The sequence below is a fragment of the Hesperophylax consimilis genome, chromosome 2 (assembly GCF_061612785.1).
Source record: "Hesperophylax consimilis isolate HC1 chromosome 2, BYU_Hcon_1.0, whole genome shotgun sequence".
Classification (NCBI taxonomy): domain Eukaryota; kingdom Metazoa; phylum Arthropoda; class Insecta; order Trichoptera; family Limnephilidae; genus Hesperophylax; species Hesperophylax consimilis.
The window spans coordinates 7,623-30,618 of record NC_142837.1 but is presented as its reverse complement, the minus strand read 5'-3'; the positions used below and the strand labels follow the sequence as shown (position 1 = coordinate 30,618).

The 22,996-nt window shown below is 33.3% G+C and overlaps 1 protein-coding gene across 2 annotated transcripts; it reads right to left on the bottom strand.

Moving 5' to 3' along the window:
• Positions 1 to 4,059: 4,059 nt before the first annotated feature.
• On the bottom strand, positions 4,060 to 6,616 carry LOC149425607 (uncharacterized). 2 transcript variants are annotated; one of them, XM_089644192.1, is made up of 4 exons: positions 6,504 to 6,616; positions 6,166 to 6,279; positions 5,913 to 5,978; positions 4,060 to 4,411 (listed from the first exon to the last, which is right to left on the bottom strand). In XM_089644192.1, exons 1-4 carry the CDS (start codon positions 6,547 to 6,549, stop codon positions 4,200 to 4,202), a joined length of 438 nt encoding a protein of 145 aa, XP_089500318.1. In that variant the 5' UTR covers positions 6,550 to 6,616; the 3' UTR covers positions 4,060 to 4,199. The 2 variants fall into 2 exon arrangements, with proteins under 2 accessions (XP_089500318.1, XP_089500325.1); XM_089644199.1 differs by having other exon boundaries at positions 5,913 to 5,975.
• Positions 6,617 to 22,996: the final 16,380 nt, after the last annotated feature.

Genomic DNA, 22,996 nt, shown 5'->3' with positions numbered 1-22,996 from the left:
AAATTACTGTATCAATATAATAACTAGCTGTTGGAAATAATAATTATTTTTAACTTAGGAATAGTACACAACATAAAGAATGTAACAGTGTAAACAGTAAAACAAATTTAACAATAGGTTATTGTTTTAACAATACATATTGGCACCTGATAAATAAATAGGGTATAATAATAACAAATAAAAACACCAAACACAAGAAGGTGTTGAGAGAATATTCATTAAGATGTCAAGTATGTAATAAAAAAGTAGAATTATATTGTGTGGTGTGGTTTAATCAACTAACAACAGAAATAAGGTTAGAACCGGACTATAATAAATTCAAAAACAAAATAAACTTCACTACCCTAAATAATTTAGCGAATTAGAATGACGATGACATCTCACTATATTACCTTATATATTATAATATAAAACAAAAATCTCTTCACTTTATATGTTTTTATGATTTTTTTTTCTTTTATTATTATTTTATTCTTATGTATGTTAAGTTTTTATTTTTTTCCCTTTGCACACGAGTTTTTGACTCTTGTAAAGGAAAGCATGTTAACTTTTGTTTGAAATGTGTTCTTACTATGTAAATTAAAATAAAAAAAAAAAAAAAATATATATATATATATATTTATGTCATACCACATTTTGTAGCTCATCTTAGAAGAACCCACTTTAGTACCTCAATCTTTCGCATGTAATATATACTTACGTAGATGAAGTACCAACATGCTGTCTTTTAAATTTTGTTTAAAATATGGTCAGCTATAATATGTAATCAAAAGTAATGTTTATATATTATAAAAAATTATCTTTAAATAACGTGCATTCGTTCATCTATTTTAAGAATGCACTTACCGCTTCACGCTACGTTGCCAAGTTTAATGTTATACACTACACACCAATACAGTCACATATGTAGGTTGGTTGACAGGACGATTATACCTTCCTACTCGGATATGATCATTCACCATTTATTATTTCTAGCCGCCGTTTTTGATTATTGGCGCATTTTTTAAAATTGGAGTATGATTTGCTAATTAATATTGTTATTTATTTGGTGTTTACGGTTGTTTTTTTTGTGTTAAGGTTTATTTTATTATTATCATAAATAAAATTATGTATTTAAATACATATTAGTGTTATACATAATTTACTTTGTTCATTGATTCGTGCGTTTCTTTAAGTTGTAGGTTGGTTTGCAAATTATAATTTTTAATATGTTTATTAATTTCATGTTTACATACAGTTTTATTCGAATGTGTGTTAAATGTCATTTTAATAATGTATTATATTTTCATGTTATACCTACTTATCTTATCTTACTCTATAATTATTTTTACGCGTGTAAGCATTGTCTCCAGTTGTATGTCACATACACATATTCTAATTTTATTATTTTCGATAGTATACATTGTACAACCAACGTCTCTACAATAGGCCGCCCCAAATGGTTTGTCCAGGTGTCGCATCTGGGAGAGGGTGGTTGAGGGAGACCTTTTGACCTCTTCAGCCTGGCTCTCTCGACTCATCACCTTGCACCGCAGTAGAAGGGATAGACCCATATGCCCGTCGGTGTGTGTGTGTATTAGAGCACAGGCGTCTGGTGCGAAAGCTGTCCTTGTTCTACTGGTATTTCAATGGAAGATGCTCCGAGGAACTAGCGTCATTGATCCCTTTGGCACCGGTGCATGTCGGGTAACACGTCAAACGTGTGCCCAACATTTGTAGACGGTTGACATTGTTCACATAAGAACGGGTCATTTCTACGACTCATTTTTGCCTGCCTCTGTGTGTCCTCCCTCCTACAATACGGGTCTCAAACGTACCTTTCAACATTTCAAGGGTTCAGATAAAATAAAAACGCTCATTTAAAAAAAAAAACTCTTTATTTTGAATTTTTAAGAACAAAAAATTTTGCTATACATAGTAATAAAAGTGTGTAATCATTTTATATATATATATATATATTTATAGCATAATACAATAAAAAAATAATTATAACCTAATAACTTTGTATTCCCTTAACCCTTCACTACCAATATCATGATGAAAGAGAAAGGGGCCTTATTGGCCCGGTACTCTGTATGCCAGATTATAAAAGATAAAATATATGGAACTGCTATAACGACTGCCAATGATCAAATGATGGAACAAGCCAACAGCTACTTTACGATTGCTTGACGCTTTATATCAGCTGTAGTTGAATCGGAGTCGATAACTTTGGATCGTTCAATCGTTGAAGCCGTCATAGCGGCCTCTTAACCAATGCAATTCATTTGAATTCAAGTTAAGCATCCTGTAGGTAGAATTCTCTTTTTTTCTGCAAATCCTTAGGTAAGGGCAATTTCTTGACACGGTGATTATTAATAAATGTATTAATTTGCTTCCATGACCTCATTGACATTATTCCTGTTTGTTTTTTTATTTCGTTTATTTTTGCAGCTCCTGGATCTCTTCCTTCGATGAAATAATTTGCAAAGTTTTTATAAAGTTCATCTTTTTCTTGATTAAGCCACCTCCTTCTAACTATATTTTCCTTTTTTTTTGCAATATTCCCATCAAGTAAATTACTTAGTAAAGGCTCTTGGTCATTTTCTAAACTATTATCCAACGTAACATGATCCACATTTTCTTTATGTGATTCTTCAGGTTGAAGGACGGAATCTATTTCATTTTGTAAAGTTGCTGTAATGTTTACTCCATTATCTGACTGTGATCGGGAAGATATTTTTCCCTCAGCTAATTGCAGTAAATTCAATCCAACTTTACCTTTCTCAAGAGCCAGTTGTGGTATCATGTAATTCCCTTTATGTGTACCTGGTGTATGCCCTAAGAAATGAGACAAAGCGTTTACATAAGCATTATTCTTTCCAGCTACTTGGCTCATAGTTGCAACATGGTGTCGCAGTCCAGTTGAAGTTATATGATCTGAATTCACAAAGGAAAACTTGTGTCTTAGTTCCCTTAAAATTTGCGTGCCACAAAAATAAGGTTCACCTCCCAGTTTTGGGAATAAATATTTGTTTTCATTTGGAATTCCAACTAAATTTCTGTATGCAAATATAGTGTCTACATTTTTTTTCATCTGATTTCGAAGAAGTATTGGAACTGTTCTCCCCCTTTTTCCTGGGATATGGAAGCAATATAATGTATGTATAGCATTTTGCTCCTCAGAACTCATGATTTCCAATATTTCTTTAGGAATGTCTTGTTTTTCACTTTGGCTGGCTATATAATTTTCTAATGGAGCCCTTGCAACTTCTCCTGCTCTCCTCCTATTAAAAATTATAATATGAGCAATTGTTATTTTACATAGCTCCTCATAGGCGATATAAGACTTTTCACATTCAAATCGTTGAGCTATGTTCACTTCTAGTTTCATAACTTCCGTGCATATTTTTTTTATATCAGTAGTTAAAGGCATGACATCAGCTTTCAGCATTTTTTGAGTTTTCCTTGATTTTTCAGCGTTAGTAGAAATTTCGAATTTCCAAGCGTGACCAAATATTATTTTAAATTCAGACAACTTGTTTTTTATAACTTCTTTGGATGAAGTGGTCAGCACAGGATTCTGTATTGTTTTACGTATCAAAATATCAGCACAATCTTTTATAGCTGTACAAAGTCGTTGAGGCATGCTAGGAATTTTTACAGAACCTGTACTTTCATCGTAACCACTATTTATTTTGACAGCGTCCATAAAAACATTAAAATGTATAGGGTCAAATGCAATTTCAAATGAGGAAATTGCAGGATTTTTTTCTTTGATGACCATGAACAGTCTAGCGAGATCTCTCATCTTGGATGTAATGTGTGTTTTCAAATGATGTTCTTTATGATTGCTTAATAGTAGGGAACCATATGAACAAATTAATGGCTCAGACTTTGCAATTCTTGCAATAGGATCATTTTTGAACACAGGAAATATCTGAGATCTTAAAGATTCTGTGATCTCAGAATTGTCTGGGGATAATAAAATAGCGGATGATTTTAACACTCTGCAGCGTTTTAGTGGATTTCCTTCGGGTGAATTTTTTCTATTTGAACATTTTTTCAGGTGTCTATAGAGTAAAGTTCTTTTGAATGTGCCACAGCATTCTATGCAAACAGCATAATCCTTAGCTGTCGCAGTCGTTCTTGGACGGCGATTCGGTAGTAATATTCCATCAACCCTATTTATTGCGTCCTGATTGTATAGATAATTGCCTCTATTTCTTATTTTCTTCTGCCTCTAAGGGATGTTGGCTTGTAATGTGGCGTACAAAGTTGGTTATCAGCTTGAAGCAGTATGGACAAAAGTTTTTACGGTCATAAACTCTTGGTTTTTTACTAGCTAAATCAGATGTACATTGTTTTGAAGTCGATGACACAAAGCAGTCCGTTTTCTTCTGCTTCCCTGGATGATCGCTGGTATATGAATCTAAAATTAAAAAATGCATTAACATTTTATAACATATTTAATAAATTAAATTTGTGTGGAAAATTATACAGAGTGTATCATCAGTTACCACACAAACTTAAACCAGCGATTCCTGAGCATATGTGGTGTGTCAGTCAGTATTGCCCTGGTGTAAGACCACCATTCAAAATTGAATGTTGATTGAAAATGGCTTTAGCCGTGTTTGGTGACCAGATCTGAATATTCAGGTACTTCCCAACCTTCCTCTGACCCACCTCCTTCCCCTCCCCACTACCTTCAGCCTTACAACATACCCCAATTGGGTGTGCCATAGTCTCACTGGCTCCAGACGGGAGCAGTTGAGTTTCTTGTGCGGTATTCACTGTAAAAAAAAAAAAAAAACTCCACACAGGAGGCCCTGAGGAAAACGATTTCCCTTAAGGCCTATGTCGTCTAAGATGCTGTGTGGAGGGTCTTTTTGAGGAGAAGAGGGAGTTAACATTTGTCTTCAAGAGACCCATGTTGTAGGAAGGGGGAAACACAGAGGCCGGCAAATCGTTCCATAGCCCAGCTGTTGAGCACAAGAACGAGTCGAAGAAGCGACCAGTTCTCATGTGACTAATGTCAACCGTGTAGATATGTTGGGCACGCGTTTGGCGTGTTTCCCGACTATGCACCGGTGCCGAAGGGATCAATGATGCTAGTTCCTCGGAACATCTTCCATTGAAATACCGGTAAAACAAGGATAGCATTCCCACCCGACGCCTGTGCTCTAAAGATTGCAATTTGTCTGTTGAAATGGGAGAAATTATCAAACGGATCGCCTGTTTCTGCACAGAGTCGAGGGTATTTTTCAGATATTTTGGAGCTCCAGACCAGAGGTGGCTGCCAAATTCAACTATGGGGCGGACTTGCGATTTGTACAAGGCTAGCAGTTGTGTACTATTAAAGTATCTGCGGGCCTTGTACAGTACGCCCAGATATTGAGAGGCTAGCTTTACTCTGGCTTCGATGGAGCCCCCATATCTGAGCTGGTCACTTAGAGTTACACCGAGCATATCAATGGAGGGCCTGTTCGGAAGGTTGCTTCCGTTGAAGGAGACGAGATTTTCATTGCGATCCCTTTTAGACGTAATAATACATTTAATACATTTTTCTGTGCGTATGCAATTTGAATAATAATTTTATTATTATGAAACATTTTTTATTATTATATATTAATAAATTATGAATATAAGAAAATAAATTATGGGAAAATGAGAAGTTGTGGGAGGAGTTTGTCGATTAAAAATAGGTGGTGTCCGCCACCCTACCGATATTGTATAATGTGCTCTAGAGTACAAAAAGGTTGGGAACCCCTGCGCTACAGCATAGCGTTTACATTACCAAGTTGGAAATTTGAAACGAGCGTTTACCATGCGCTTATCACATATATGGTCAGGAATCATTGGTTAACGTTTGTCGGCTAACTGCTGATACACTCTGTATATTCTGTCAATATTAAGTAGGTACCTCTTCTTACCAGAATCAGACGAAATTCTCGAGGGTAACTTGAATAAGTCATCACTGCCGGACGTCACACTTGCTGCTAAAATAAAGCATAATAATGTAATATTCGAAATAAAACAATTCATAGTAGGTAATGTAATATTCCAAAACTAATCATCACTACCGTTAATTGCTAAAACATTTCACAATAATAAGTAACGTAATGTTGGTGTGTAATGAAAAAAAAAAAGATTATTGTATATTATCAGTAATTATTATGTAGCTACCTGAATCTGAAGGGTTTGCAAATAGATCATTCAGTTTTTCCTCCATTTCATTAATAACGGCCCTCTTACGTTCAGTAATTGGCGAGCCTTCACTTGTACTGGATATATTTTTATCTACAAAATAACAAAACACATTAAAAATCATAAACATAATAAAACAATAAGCATAATTATTATACTCATGTGAAAATCAACAAGCATTATTATTAAAATAACAGTGCAAAGCGTTTTCATAGTGACCATAACCTAAAAATGCAACACATTATAACGTAATTTTACATAAAAACACTTTTATTGTGTCATTGATAGTAATAATTTATCACAATATATATATCTACCTGAATCTGAAGGGTTTGCAAATAGATCATTCAGTTTTTCCTCCATTTCATTAATAACGGCCCTCTTACGTTCAGTAATTGGCGAGCCTTCACTTGTACTGGATATATTTTTATCTACAAAATAACAAAACACATTAAAAATCATAAACATAATAAAACAATCAGCATAATTATCATACTTGTATGAAAATCAACATGTATTATTATTAAAATAACAGTGAAAAGCGTTTTTATGGAGACCATAACCCAAAAAAGCAACGCATAACGCATTATAACGTAATTTTTCCTAAAAAAACACTTTTATTATGTCATTCATTGTAATAATTTATTATGCAACACAATAATTTAGGTTATATGATAAAATCTTACCGTTAATTGAAGAATCCATTGACATGGCAATAATTGTATTAATCCTTTGCCAGCGTGACATTTTATAAAATGCGTAAAGAAAGGATTCACACGTGCACACGCGAATGACGGCTCAAGTTGGCTCAAGTTTCGACAAAATCACCGAGACAGTGTTGCCAACTTTATTTTGACCAATTCACAAATTGTGGAACCGTTACCCATCAGAAAACCACTAAATGTGGCTATAATCCAAAATATGTGTATAATACAATGTGTATATAACGATGAGAAATCAAGGTAGAGTCATAATTTACTATAATTCTAACTTAAAACACTATTTTTGGCAAATTATTACGAATTGAGAAATTTTTTGAAAATTCAATGTTCATCTTGGTACTGGACAGTTAAAATATGATAGATCTTTTGAAAAAATAAAAACTATAGGGAAAAATTTCATAAATACGTCACGTATGACCTCCTACCTGCGACTAACGGTAAAATTTAACGCGGACTATTAGTAATAACGTTATAATCTGCGTTTTTCAATTATGATAGTTTGAATTTGGCCGAAATTCCCGCTGAAGCAGACAGTTCAGTAAATAAGCCTAGGTAAGGTATTTCACGTCGCCTGACCAAGAAAGTTCCGTGGTGCCGTTTGAGAGCGATAGAATTTCGTCATGCACTACGCAAGTTCGAGACTCGAGGAAACCACCTTTTTTTTTGCAATATAATTTAATTTCATTGTTCAGTTAAACGAGATTATTAATCGAAAAGAGTTTATAGTATTCATTAGACGCGTACGTGTGTTTAAAATCCAATAAACATAAACAACATTGCCACTGACGACACAAAACTGCTCAAAATATTTTTGTTACATTAGTAGATCTCGAGATATGTCTAAATCCATTTTGTGTTTTATTTCCTGGCGAGTACTTTTTTGGTTCAAACCACCAGAAAACCAACGTATAATGCAAGTAAGTTAATACCTAACTATTATTTTTTTACAGTGAATACCGCACAAGAGTCCCAACTGTTCCCGTCTGGAGCCAGTGTGACTATGGGAGGTGGGGAAGTACCTGGCTATTCGGATCTGGTCACTAAACACGGCTAAAGCCATTTTCAAGCAACGTTTCAATTCTGAATCGTGGTCTTACACCAGGGCGATACTGATAGTATCTTCCACTCTGGAACGTGCCGCAAATATACTATATATTATTTTAAATGAATTAATTGTGAAGTAACACAAATTAATAAAATAAAATTTGGCACCTGCGGATTGTGAGTCAAGGGTCTTACCCCTGGACTATGTAGGCCGTATATTGTAATTTATTTTTAAATTAGTGTTTATTTTTGTTCACAACTTTTTTTTATAAAATACACCAAAACAACAATTAAACATCTTTTTATTATTATAATACAACTAGAGACTATGCTTTGAAAAATAGTCACGCGTCAAAATAATTACCTAGGTACAGAGCATTTTTAAATATGAAAAACTTATTAGATTTATTTAATATGATGATATAATCCATATAACTTTAAAAAAATAATAAAACTGTATGTAAACACGAAAAAACATATTACATGATTACCTAATATATTTCTGAAATTTTTAGAAAACCCTATATAGATATCATTACATTATTACAACGGACTATGCTTTCGGAACGCAAAAGACAAATAATTAGGTACGTAGCAAATATTTTATTTATTAAAAAAAAACTACATAAATGTGTATTACGTAATAATATAAACCTTATAATAAAAACAAAAACAATTTAAAACACAAAATTAATAACGATATTAAAAAAAGCAATTCGTAAATCAATCTTCAATTTTAAAAAAGCGCGCGAATAACCGCTTGGATTTCACAAAATATTATAATATAATGTCTGTTCAAGCTTCACAGCCCACAGCGAGCGCTTGACAGTCTGGCTATCTATACCTATGTAGATGGAATACAACATATAACATACCGGCAAACATATCGCAAAAAGATTCAATCTGACATAGGAATGACACGCGATAATAGGTTCTGAGGAATTTAACTATTGAGTTCAATATAGCAAAGCATTGATAAACGACTTGGAGTTCGAATGATATTGTATGACGAGAAAGTCCGGCAACGTTGCATGCGATGATGGTTGTAGATGCGATTAAAAATATATGTACATTGATGTGCTGAGAATGGATGAGTGTTTACTGATAAAAAAGCATATCGGAGCATTAACAGTCCATGTAAAAATGTCACTTATTCACTCAAAAAATTTTTTTACACCGTTCGACTCGTCTCATCGAGTTTGATATGATGGACTTAAAAAAAAAAAAAACGACGAGCCACAAAGTGCCCAAATGAGCCACTAAGTCGAAATGATCAGGAAGTTCCGGTAATTAAATGACGCATTGAGCCACTAAATGCCGTAACATAAACCTATATATATATATAAACTAGACATATAAAATAAACTAATATGATTTTTTTATTAACACTAGTCGGTGACTGAAAATGGGCTGCTGACTAATACGGCCAAACTGAATAATGTAAACGCCGCATCAGAGAATAAATGATAACAATATTTGACTTACATATTTATTTTTTCGTTATTATTCTACTACTCATATAGAGATGTTAATAGAAAATGAATTGGTAAGGATACACCACAACCATACAATGGACCTGATTTGTGCAACCAATGGCCAATGGCCAATCAAAACATATATATTTGGCAATTTTTTTTTTTTGTAGTGCCTCCTGGCACTTCCTCAAAGTCCATTTTGGGTACAGTGCAGCACTCCGGTTATAAGAAGTTTGAAGAGAATATCCAACTCCGAATGAAGCCTTTAGAGCCAGGCTATTCCATAATTTCTTGTGAGATGAACGCCAAAGGGTATATAGTTCCTTATGAAGTAGAAGGCTGATTGTCGTTGAATGGGGGTTTGAGAAGAATCCAAGTAGTTTACTTCTTGATGATGAGATTGCCCGTAGGAGATGCGAAGTAAGCCATGCGATGTTCAAAGCCTCTGTAGTAGTCAATTGCTTCTATGTTGAGATCCTTGGTTCCGCTTCTTTTTTCAGGTCTTCTTAAAGTCCCTATTTTCTAACCCCTAACTAATTTATTGGTTTACTTTACAAAGAAAGGCAAGAAGAAATTATAATTAATCATATTAATAATATAATCATAAAAATAGAAGTGATGATAAACACTAACAAAAGTTATAATTTTGATTGAAACATACTGGCCCCAATAATCATGATATAATAAATTTGGCATAACCAATTATTTGGAATTTCCTAAATTTCCCAAAAAAAAGAAATTTATGAGCATCTGAAGCAATCCAACTGCAATGCCAGTTATTATAGAAAAACAACTAAATGTCCCAATTAGTTCTACTTATGTACGAACATAAAAAATAAAATAAAAAAAATTTAGGTAAAAATTTTAAAATAGAAATAAGCACCTGTTTAAATTCAATGGTATTTTCTAAAAAAAATATTGCCAAAATTAATATCGATTAACGTCAACATCCTATCCAAGGTGCTAACCTATTAGTTAAAAGTGAGTTCGAAGTTTAGAACAATTTCCAAAAGATAGCAGTAAATATTATTAAATTTCAAAATAATAATTATGAAAATCACAAATCTAAAGTGTGAAAATGTGTAAAGATTACATTATAAGTTCCTATATTATGTTTTTATAAGTTAAAATAAAGACAAAAATAACTTTATTGTTAAGTCAAGCGATAAATGTTGTCATATTTGAGCTTCCCTGTAAAATTCGAATAGGAGATCATTTATGTATGAATTTAAAATTACTATTTAAATCATCATTAATTATTATCAATGAATTAAAATGTAAGTTGAATATTAAATTTTATTTTTACTATAAATATACTGCACGAGCTCAAGAACTCAAAATTACTGATAGATTGTATAAAATTGTACTTGGATTGCCATTAAATTGGACTTATTTTAAAATTACAAATTCAATTGTATTTGTTTCTACCCGATATGAATACCCTTGAAAAAGTATTAAATTCAACATAAAGTTGATATTCTAATACGCCCTTGAAAGCATATTACATTATTAATTTTTTGTTGAAAAATTTTACGCTTTGAAATCCAAAAACAAAGTTTCCGATAAATCCTCTATAATAGAGAAGGAAAATACCAAAAAAAATCCAAATTTATGTGAAAAAAAAATAAATCAATGGACAATTAAACATAAAAACACTGTTTATGAGTTTCCAACAAATCCTATATATCAGAGATGGAAAATAACAAATAGTTTGTTATTATTAGAACTCGCCGTTCTAAAAGACAAGCCAATGAAATTTATTCAATTTCAACAAATCGTCAATAAAGAGATGAAAAATAGCAAGAAATGTCTAAGAATTATTGAATTTACAGCGATAAAAAAAAAATTTCAAATAATATCCAACATATCCTCTGTAAGAGAGATGGAAATTAGAGTTTGAGAAAAATTTTATTCCTTTTCTTTTTTTTTTTTTTTAAAAAAAAAGAAAACACAAAACAAAAACACGCTCTCGCAAGTAAATTAACGTTATGATTTTCCATTTTAAAATTATCAACTTCCAAAAATGTGCCAAAACACTATCTACAATTTCATCAGGTGCACACTCAGAGGCTTATAAAAGCATGGCGGCATTAAAGAAAATGTACTCTCAGAGGTTAAAAAGCATGTAGTACATTTCTCCCGAGAAAAATTGCAACAAAAGCCAATTGCTTTCACTATATCACATAGCACATAGTTCCCCTGTCTCATGTAGGCAAAAACTTCCACACGCTACAGGCCCTCTATGCCCTATGGACATTAGATGTAAATATATACATCATTCCCACCCTTACAGTCAACCCTTACGAGCTGTACAAAGCCTCAGCGGTTTTATATTAAAAAAACATGTGCAATGTAAAAGAAAAATTCACTTTCAGAGGCTACCCAAGCATGAAGTGACATTCCCACTGTAAGATACAGGCTACATATATTTTTATTATTTTAATCATACGTTGAGACCTACCCAAACAAAATTTAAACAACACGACAAGACTACCGAACAGTACAAAAACAAAACATACATTTAATGTGTAAACATACGCGTTACGTTTACGCATCAAATGTAAGCGATCAAATTGTCATTTCTCGTTTGTGGCGTTCAAACGATTACGAGAACTTGTTAAGAACGAATAATATAAATATTTATAGTGAGATAGACAACATTATTTTACCATGATGTAGTAAAATATTCAAGTGTATTTTAGTAAATTTTACTTGAAAAAATCATCAACATCAAATGTGTCTTGTGAAAGAAAAAATATGCATGAAAATAATAATTGTGTGTGTGTGTGTGAGGTTATTTTTTTTTTATAGATAATATTGACATTATAAATATTTCCTCGAATAAATATGTAACATTGTTCTGTATGTAAAATGTTAAAAGAACCATTCTTATTAAAAAAAGTGATTCTATTTTAATCATTTAATAATCTCCTTTCGAAATAAAATTAACGCAAAAAAAAAATTAAATGTCTGACTTCAAAAAAATTCTTCAGAAAATTCAAAATATCAAACTAGGCAAACTATGTGTTACACCCACAATATAGCAATAAGTTAATTATATTGAAATTACTAATTGACTTCCATGTCATGATTTAAATAAAGCATGTAACTTTGACTATCAAATATGATTGTGATAAAATTCAGACTCCAATTTTTTTTTTTTTTTTTTTAAATTTATTTATTTCATCAAAAATTACAGAATATATATAATATATCATTAGTAAGTTGTATAATTATATGTCAGTTAGAAACAATGAAATTGTTGCAATAATAATGTTACAATAATACGGCAGTTTCTAATATAAGAAAAAATATTTATCAATGTAAGAGTGTTATATAGAAATGGCTTAATATACTATATTTTAGGTTGTGCATAACCTGCCTCACTAGGCGAACCTGTATTGAGGCAGAATTTTTAGTTAATTATTTCTCCATTTTGTCTATGGTTTGCTAATATGTAAATGTATGGGTTCCCATACAGCAATCCATTATTTTAGGTTACATTATTGTTTACATATTGAAGATACAGATAGAATAAGTTTAAACACAATACATACTATAATAACTCACTGTGACAAGGCATTTGGTTACTTTTCATTATTGTTTGCATTTACACAATACGTATATAGTAAGTTTTAGCACCGTACATACTGCAATAACTGTCAATGACAAGGCGTTTGGGTGAGGGCACCGGTGTAGGCTCGATCATTTGAATAAATCCAAATTTTAACATTTTTTTTAAACTCTTTCCGTGTTTGACTCTCTTTAATATTTTCCGGGAGCATGTTGAAGATCTTTGTGGCAAAGTAGCCAAAGCTACGTTGACCAAAGGTGGAAGAAAGTGCTGGAACTTGCAACATGTCTTTGTTCGAATTACGCGTAAATCTAAAGTTAGTTTTTTTTTCGTAAAGCACGTGTTTGTTTTTAAAGAGATGCATGAGGATAGTTTTTACATAGATCTGTCGAACATCAAATACTCTCATTATGTTAAAAATTAAGTTACTGTTTGCAGTTTGAGGAAGTTTGAGAATAATTTTCATAATTGTTTTCTGCGCCTTTTCAACAGGACCTAGAGCTGATGAAGTACCCCCTCCCCATGCAATGATACCATACTCAATGATAGATTGGGTTAATGCAAAATAAATCGTTTTTAGAATTTGTAAGTTAAGGAAGTTCCTTACGGATCTGAAGAAATGTATTGTTTTCCTAATTTTATTCGCAATGATCTGAGTATGTATATTCCATTTGAGGTATGGGTCAATGGTGAGGCCGAGGTACTTCATCTGTGGAGTTCGCTCTATACAGGGGCACTCATTGCATACATTGGAATTCGTACAGTTATGTATTTTTATGGAGTAATCATCATTAGGTTGGCCTGCAGTATTGATGCTTGAAGTGATATATTTTGTTTTTTTCGTGTTAAGGGTAAGCGTGTTTATATCTAACCATTTTTTAACTAAGTTAATATTTTTTTCAGCTTTTTTAAATACAGCTGACCAATTGTTGTCTTCAAACAGTAAGACAGTATCGTCGGCAAAGCTAACAATGCTTCCCTCAATTTCAAGGTTGCAAAAGTTGTTTATATACAGTAAGAACAGAGTTGGTCCCAATACGCTTCCTTGTGGAATTCCATAGTCAGTTGAGCGCTGGTTACTGAGGGTATTATGTATTTTAACCTGTTGTTTGCGTCCATTTAGGAAGCTTTTAAAGAAGTTTAGCTCTTTGTCCGTGATGCCGATTTTTTGAAGTTTTTTAATTAGTTTAAAGTGTGATATTGTATCAAAAGCCTTAGAGAGGTCTAAAAAGATTGAAATACATTTATTTCCTTTATCAAGGCTTTTTACAATGAAGTCTGTCACCCTGGCAATGGCATCTGAGGTACTTTTGTTTTTTTGAAAACCATATTGATTTTTTGAAAGTATTTTATGGCTCTCGATGAATTTTAAAAGTTGTGTATTAATAAGGTTTTCAAAAACTTTAGACAAGCTATTCAGTAAAGTAATTGGTCTATAGTTATTGATATCTGACTTGTTTCCAGATTTGTAGATGGGAATTACGATACTTTGTTTTAGGTTAGAGGGGAAGTAGCCCTGTGTAATACTTAGGTTAATAAGGTATTCTAGTGGCAATGTTATCTCCAAAGACAGCGTTTTAAGGATTTTGGTTGAAATTTCGTCTGGTCCAGCAGAAGAAGTGTTTTTTAGAGAATTAATTGTTTTGAGAATTTCTTCCTGTGACACAGTTTGGAATAGAAATTTTGTATTTATGTTATTTGTTTGAACCACTGTATCGGTAGATTGGGTGATTCCGCTCTGGGCAATTTGAGAAGCAAGATTTGGACCGATATTAATAAAAAAATTGTTTACATGATCAGCAACGAGCTTAGGATTTTTTGTGGTTTCAACAATATGTCCATCAATAGAAAGTTTATTTATGCTCTGTTTCTCTTTTGTAGTTTGCGAGTTTGTGGCTTCTCTAAGTATTTCCCATAATTTTTTGGGATTATTGTTACTTTCTTTAATTCTTTCTGAGTAGTAAATTTCTTTTGCTTTTCTGATGACGTTACAGCACATGTTTCTATATTTTTTATAATAGTTGAATGTTAGTTGGTCATACGGATTTTCTTTGGTTTTTTTGTGTAGCGTGTTTCTTTTGTGAATGCAATTTATAATGGAGTGGTTAATCCATGGTTTCAAGGGTTTCAATTTGTTACTTATATTTTTGGTCATCGTCAGGGTATTGTGGTGTAATTCGTTTTTCAAATAGTTAATAAAGTATATCCATGCGTCCTCCGATTGTTTAATTTGGAAGAGTTCTTGCCATGATTTGTTCTTTAAATTGGTTATTATATTTTGAAAGTTGATTTTATTGTATGCTAAAGGCAGGCTACATTTATTTATTTGGATAGCTGTTTGTAGTGCAAAGATAGTTGAATAATGGTCCGTGATAGTTGATTTGTAGACGATACTTTTAGATGGTTTTTTTGACTTTACCATAATGTGGTCAATGCATGATATAGATCCATTTGTCGTTCTTGTTGGTGAGTTAACGGTACTCACTAATCCATGAAATTCTAGCATGTTGATATAGTCTTGGCTTTGGTGGTGTTGGTTGCTCGGTAGTATGTTAATATTTAGATCGCCCATTATTATGATATTTTTGGTATTGGAAAGATTTGAAAGTGTGCAACTAAGACTGTTTAGAAATGGCGTGATGTTACGAGTCGATGGCGAGCGGTATATAGCGAGGATAACTGTATCATTGTTGTATTCTATTTGTGTGCAACTTGCATCCTGAATTTTTAGTTCGGTTACTGTGAAGTTTTGATTATTTTTTGTGTAAACAACAATCCCATCGTTCTGATTATCAAACGTAGTTGAATTGTGTGATGTGTAATTTTTTATGATTTTAGGTGTATATGTGTTTGACAACCAGCACTCGGTCAGAATGATTATGTCGAAAACAATATCTATGTGGTGAAGTTGAATTAAGAGTTCGTCAAAGTTTTTATTTATAGATCTTATGTTTTGGTGCATAATTTTTGTATTGGCAGAGTTTCCAATCAGGCGTTTACACATATTAGTATCTGAAGTTGCGTAAGAAAGGTTTTGGTTGTGTAATTCCTCATCAAAAAATTCCATTGAGAAAGGCATGTTGATATAATAATTATACGAAAATTAAAAAAAAAATAGTTTATATGTTTATGGGAGCTCCACTGTCCGTGGCAGTTACCGGGAGTTTCACCCTAGTTGCAGAGAGAATTATGAAGTGGATAATTATTGTTGTAGTTCGAAACAATAAATGTGAAGTTTCTCCTTACCGTTTGATTATGAAGGGTGATCGGGCCAATAACTAACCGACGTTGGAGCTCTCCAGAAGCATCTAAACCATTTTTAACAGATCATCAGCGTGTTTAATATAGATGATTTTTTCTCCTTCTTTTTTTCTAATCATAATTTTTGAATCTTTGTACCACACATAATTATATCCCCTTTCTTTCGCCTTTGATTTTGTTCTCCATAGAAGGTCTTTGTAATGAGGACTGAGAATTTCACTGATGTAGATTCGTTGACTTTCTGGATCTTGCGCGGTGGCTGAGCTTAAAAGTTTCCCGTTTGTAAGAAGTTGGTATCTCTTTTGTCTATTGTTTAGTTTAATATGTATTTTTGGGGGGACTCCCGGTCGTTTATCAGGTATCCTCCTCACTTCCACTATATCTTCTCCTTTTATATCCACTCCTGCAATTGAAGCCACCCGTTTTATAGCATCAGAGGGCTGCTCGTCATTTTTTGGAATGAGGCCGGCAAACTCCAGTGAATCTTCTAGTGATCTTTGATCAACTTCCGCCAATCTGACTTCCAGACACTTTATTTGCTTGTCCTTTTCGACGAGTGTATTCCTTAGTGACTCTACTTCGGAAACCAATTTAGTGATGGTTTCCATTTTAGCAATTAGATCGTCATATTGACGACTGATGAAATCTCTCGAGTGTTTACTCTCTAAGTTTTCATCGTCAATTTTTTTTATAATTGCCGATTTAAAAGCTTCCAATTTTGTTACCATTTTTTTTTCCATTTTCTCCATAAGTATGTCAATTTGTGAAGATACATCTGTAGCCAAGCTCGTTGTCGCGGGCATTTGTCCTTTGCTTCGAAGGTTTTTGTCGGCAGACATTTCTTGTTGTTGTGCTCTTTGTAGTAGGAAAGGTTGGAAACTGGCTTTACTACTCTATGTGGATTCGCTGCGTTATCTGTGTTGTTATTGTGGCTGAGTGACGTTTGTTTTGGAATGTCAGCATGAACTGTTAGGACACTATAAAATCACAGATCACTCTGGTTTCGTGCTACCATTTGAATAACGGATCACTTGTAAGGTATTTTTTTAGTTCGGTTTAAGTTTTGGCACTGTTATCAATAAAAAAAATTGATATGAAAATTTAATCCCAGATGATGCAAAACCAATCATAAATTTAAAGTACCCACAATAAACATTAAAGGTTTCACAGTTAAAAAACTAATTATTGAGAAAAATTTATGTTTTTACTTGAGTCAACTCCAACGAAACCAATTGAACCGATAAAATGACTTTAAATCCTTCCTAGAAGATATTATTATATCACCTCGCATAGCCCCAAAGAAAATCAACAAAATAAACAAACAATATAACCTCTTTATGCAATGCTTATACAGGCAAAGCGCAATATACAGGAGTCGTCTGCCGCAGTGATGAAAGACGTCTCCTCCAAAACTACCAGCAAGCGATCCCGTGATACTTGAACGCATTGATGTAGAAATCTGAAATTCACATTTATATATTTTATTATATTATTTTAAAAAAGATTATTAATTTAAAAATAATTTATATGTATGCCTTATAACAGGAAGATTTAAAAGTCTAAGTCAATTGAAATGAAAATGACTAAGATGTATCATAATATAATGTTATTATTAAAATTATACAGGATTTGAATTGGTTTGCAAATGTAATTCAACATAACCTGAAAAAAGAATATTAATATATCTTGAGGAGATTTAGCACAAAATATATGAGAAAAAAATCCATTTTAACAATAAGAATGTAACTTACTCCGTTTGATCAATTAATTTTGTTGCAATAAATAGTCACCAAAATTGCGACGCATGTTTTTCACGAATATTGTGAAAAAAATAAACTACCGGTGCACTGAGGAAATAAAATAATAATTAGTTTACCCACACACAATCATTATACATATTTAAATAATAATATTTGCCAGTGAATCAAGTATTCTGATTCAGAATGTTTTAAATAACGTGATGACGCCTTACTAAATACGTCACGGATTCGGAACGGTAACAATAAAAATAAAATATATGACGATTTAGAATTTTACGTCACAAAGAAAAAAATTAACGCTTGGCGTTCTGAGTATTTGGTGGCGGATTACAAAAAAATATTCAAATTAAAATCAAATCCCCGATTGCAATGATAACGACGGAAGAACAAAAAAACTCTCGCGAATCAACACGAACTCGTGAAGCTTCATATATGCATTCCATTACTCAAAAATTTTAAAAAATTACATGAAATTAACATGAAACTATTCAAACTACCCACAACTTCACATCAAAACACCATGAAACAAAAAACCCGGTTTAACCACATTGGGCTGCCAATGTAACGTAATATTTTTAGTGTGTATTAATGTAAGAATAAGGATGATAATCTTAAATAAAAGATTCATACTTATAGAATATAATTTATTGTAAAACAAAACATAGCAAGAGACTCAAAGAATAATTTAAATATAAATTATCTCAGGGTGCGACTAACCTCGAAGATGCGTTAGTAGGTCGGTATTATTACGTAAAATAATTAACATGGTGATTGAAAGTTATGCTAAATTGTAGGTAGTAAAATGAATTATAATTTTAAATATCATTACTATAAATATTAAGGGCGCCAGTTCCATATAACGATAGAACAAAATTTATAAAATTATAGTAAACCAATATTGCAAACAGTAAGAGAACTAAAGATTGAATATTTGAAATGAATATTGAAATGCATAATGATAAACTAAAAACTTCCCAATTTCGTGTTGACCGCCATCCGCGAAGAGTCCTTTCTTCCCCGTACGTGTGATTGCTGGATCCGCCACCCGAATACTCAAGACGAAGCTCCTTTTGTTCTGTCAGCCAAACACCGAACCTTGTCTCATGGTGTCGCCAGTTGTCGGACAACCACACCAAATAATATAAATCAACGGGTACTTAATTTATCCCGTTACACGGGCACAAGATATAATTTTTCGCAATTATGATTTAGTACATACTCGACAACATAATGAATTTCAAAAGCGTTTATAGCAAATTTTTTAGTGGGATAATTTAAGCAAAACCTCTCTGTGGGACAGTACTCGATTGCTAGGATTAATTAATTTATGGTATTATATGGGTCACCTGCAAGATATTTTACATCTATGTTCTGCCATCCCCTGTGCAGCAAGAGCAACGATGCTGGTTGCAGAGAAGACATGACTGGGTCCTGCACTTATTTCTGGAAAAGAATATACCATAGTTCTTGAAGAAATTGAAGTAAAGATTGACATATTAGAGGAACAAAACTAACAATAGGTACTATTCCCTTTTAAGAATTATAAAACAGATATGTACCTTCATTCTCTACTAGCATCCCCTGTGCAGCAACAGGTACGATGCTGGTTGAGATGTTACGCTGTGAAATAAATATAATTATGACAAACCGAATTAACAAAACATTATTATTATTATAGACTGATGCAGTATAGAATACTTTTAAGGTGTAGTCATGACCTTGGAGGGCATCACAATACGTGCTGTATGATCCTGGTGGAACACGGATACTGTCTAAAAACGAAAATAAATTCAATTCTCGTGTGAAGTTAAAAACTCCTTGGGCAATTTTCGGAAATATTCTTCAGACTCAAAAAGCGATTTTATCTAAAACAAAACGTAATTCGAAAATATTTTCCACTGAATCTGTATTTTGACAGTTCTGCTAAGAGCCAATACATTGCAAAATGAGAGGTTAAGATTAACCAAAATAAAATATTTGTCTATATCTAATATGTCCCAAAATTGCCAGAGCGATTAGTTATGGATGAAACGCTTAAAACCAGATTAAAAATAGATTCGAACCTGTATTTTGGTCATCACCGTGTGTCTGAAGTACTCTTGGTAAATCAACATATTTTTGAATGCCGGGAAGATTGAGGGTAGGCAATGCGTCTTTCTTGAATGCTCCAGTGCGATTGTGCTTGCTGCTGATATTAAAATGACAACCACACACTGATGCATATGATGTTAAGATTGGAAAATTTATGTGTTCAAATCTTCCCAATCTCCAACACCATTCTCGAAATCGACTCTCAGATGTTATGGTTGGAAACTTGTGTCGAATAGTCTCTGTCCGTACATCCTTTCACACAACACGTTTTAATGACTTTAACGGTAGGCATTTTCGCACATAAATCAACTGTTTCACACAACCAGATATTTAAAAATGTTTGACAATGTTATGATGACAAACAATGGCGTCCGTCAAACTTTGTTTACACTCGGCAGTGACATGGCAGTGAGCAGTGTTGCCAACTCGAATTTTAAAGTAGAGCTAGGCGAAACCCAAAAAAGAGCCAAAAAGGAGCTAAAATTTTGAAAGTGACATAAAGCATGGGGGGGGGGTTGTTAGAGAATTTCAGAGAAGAAAAATTCGGGGGCGGACTGCAGAATTTTTGACAAAAAAAACTTACCTTTTGTCCTTCTTGTTGGCTGCTTTTGAACAACTCATAACAAACACTCAACAATACACTTGTATGTTTTTATAATTTTCAAAACACAATTATTTTTGATAATATCGAAGTCTTCAGGATATTTTTATTGTTTTTTTTTATAATTTTTTTTTGTTAGGCAGCGACTAGTCCTCTAAAAAATCTAAGCAGTCATCCGGTTCCAGTTCCTTCGAGAAAATTCAAAATATTTACGTAAAAACATCAACTGACTTTTCAACTTACGAAATGGCGTCTTGGAAATTGCCGTTAATTTTTATCGGAGCATAAAGCATGCTTAGCTTCTCTTTCTGTTACACAAGTCACTATGGTAGAGAGCGAGAGATCAAACTACAATTTTTGCTCTAAGCCAATGAGATCTGAGCTTTCAGCCACAACAGCTTTGTCTATAAGAATTTGGGTATTGAATAACTCCTCCCATCAGGGTTACAAGGTCATGCGGGAGTTATACGCCCCTGAACAATTTACTCGGAACACACTCGGGTATGCTCGGATATGTTGGCCACGCCCCTGTCGACTAGTCGCTGTGCATATAGCGACTCTCGTATAAATAAACCACACTCATTTTGTTTGAATGATTTGAAACTGTCAAACGGCAAAATTCCGTCATCTCTTTCTGTTACACGAGTCATTATGGTAGAGAGCGAGAGATCAAACCAATCCTTCTTTTTCTCACCAATGAGATCTGAGCTTTTAGCCATAACTTTTTTATGTTGAAGATTCATTTTAATGCTTAAATGCTTTACATATGAGTATGCTTTGTCTAGTTTACAATATTTTATTTACACTGCAAGCCCAAAAGCATTTAAGCATTAAAATGAATCATCAACAGTTAGGTTAGGTTAGGTTAGGTTAGGTTAGGTTAGGTTAGGTTAGGTTAGGTTAGGTTAGGTTAGGTTAGGTTAGGTTAGGTTAGGTTAGGTTAGGTTAGGTTAGGTTAGGTTAGGTTAGGTTAGGTTAGGTTAGGTTAGGTTAGGTTAGGTTAGGTTAGGTTAGGTTAGGTTAGGTTAGGTTAGGTTAGGTTAGGTTAGGTTAGGTTAGGTTAGGTTTTTTTTTTTTTTTTTTTTTTTTTTTTTTCCTTTGGGTGTTCTCTGTTTTTTACCTTGTCTATTATTTATCAAGGTTTCTTTAAACTATTTGATTTTTTAATGAGCTATTGAGTTTAATTTTTTCATATATGTTGTAATAGGTAAGTATGTCATTGTATGTTGGGATAGGTAAGGGTTCATGTTTTTTTTTTTTTTTTTTTAGAGAGGTTAGTGGGACTATCTGACATGGGCTATCCATTACTCCAACATTTGTTTGACAGCATGAGGGAACCATGTAAAACCTCAGCCGGAGTAGTTTTGTGAATCTGAAAGAAAATTGTGGATGTTCTGTTAAGATTATAATTGCTTACCCTCTTAACAGAACCATTTGTAGGATAGGAAGTGTTCTTTAGCGCTCTTGGTTCGTGATTTCTTGCGTTAGCCATGTTTTAGATTGATCGGATAGCTAAGTTGATCGTGCTTTATTTATTTTGTTCCTTAATTTTTGTCATGATGTTTTTTGCGAACTTAATGAAGATTTTTCGGAGAGGTATAATTTTTATGACATCAGAAATGTCAGTAAAGTTCATATCTCTTCTCTGGCATTCTTTGGTTATTTGCCATCTTTCCATCGTGAACATTGGGCAGTCTAGCAACAGATGTTTCACTGTTTGGTCCGATAGTTTGTCACACGGGCATGCGGGACTATCTTTCAGCTTGAATCTGTGAAGGTAGGATAGGTTTGCTCCGTGACCGGTAAGGATTTGTGTGAGTTCAAAAGTTGGAGTTGTCTTATTACCAAACTCTTTGGCTTCTGTTATACTCCTGAAAAATAGCCGTGTTCCTTTACCTGTATCAGAGTTATTATACCTTTGGTCCCATTCTTCGAGAATTGCCTCCTTTATTTTGAACTTTGCGTAGCTCAGTGGGAATTTTGAATAGAGTTTTTGTGTTTTGCTTTTTAATGCAGCGTCTTTTGCTAGCTCGTCTGCTCTTTCATTTCCATGGATTCCATTGTGCCCGCGTATCCATAAAAATTTACAGGTAGACCCTCTTTCTCTCAAGACTTGAGCCGAGCATTGTATATTGAAGACCATAGGGTTGGTAGGTGTCCCTGACTCTAGTGCGTGTGCAGCGCTTTGTGAGTCTGTTAAGACGTTAACTTTTTCCCAATGCTTTTGCTGTTTGTTGACCCACTCTAGTGCTTGCATTATTGCGAAAAGCTCTGCTTGAAAT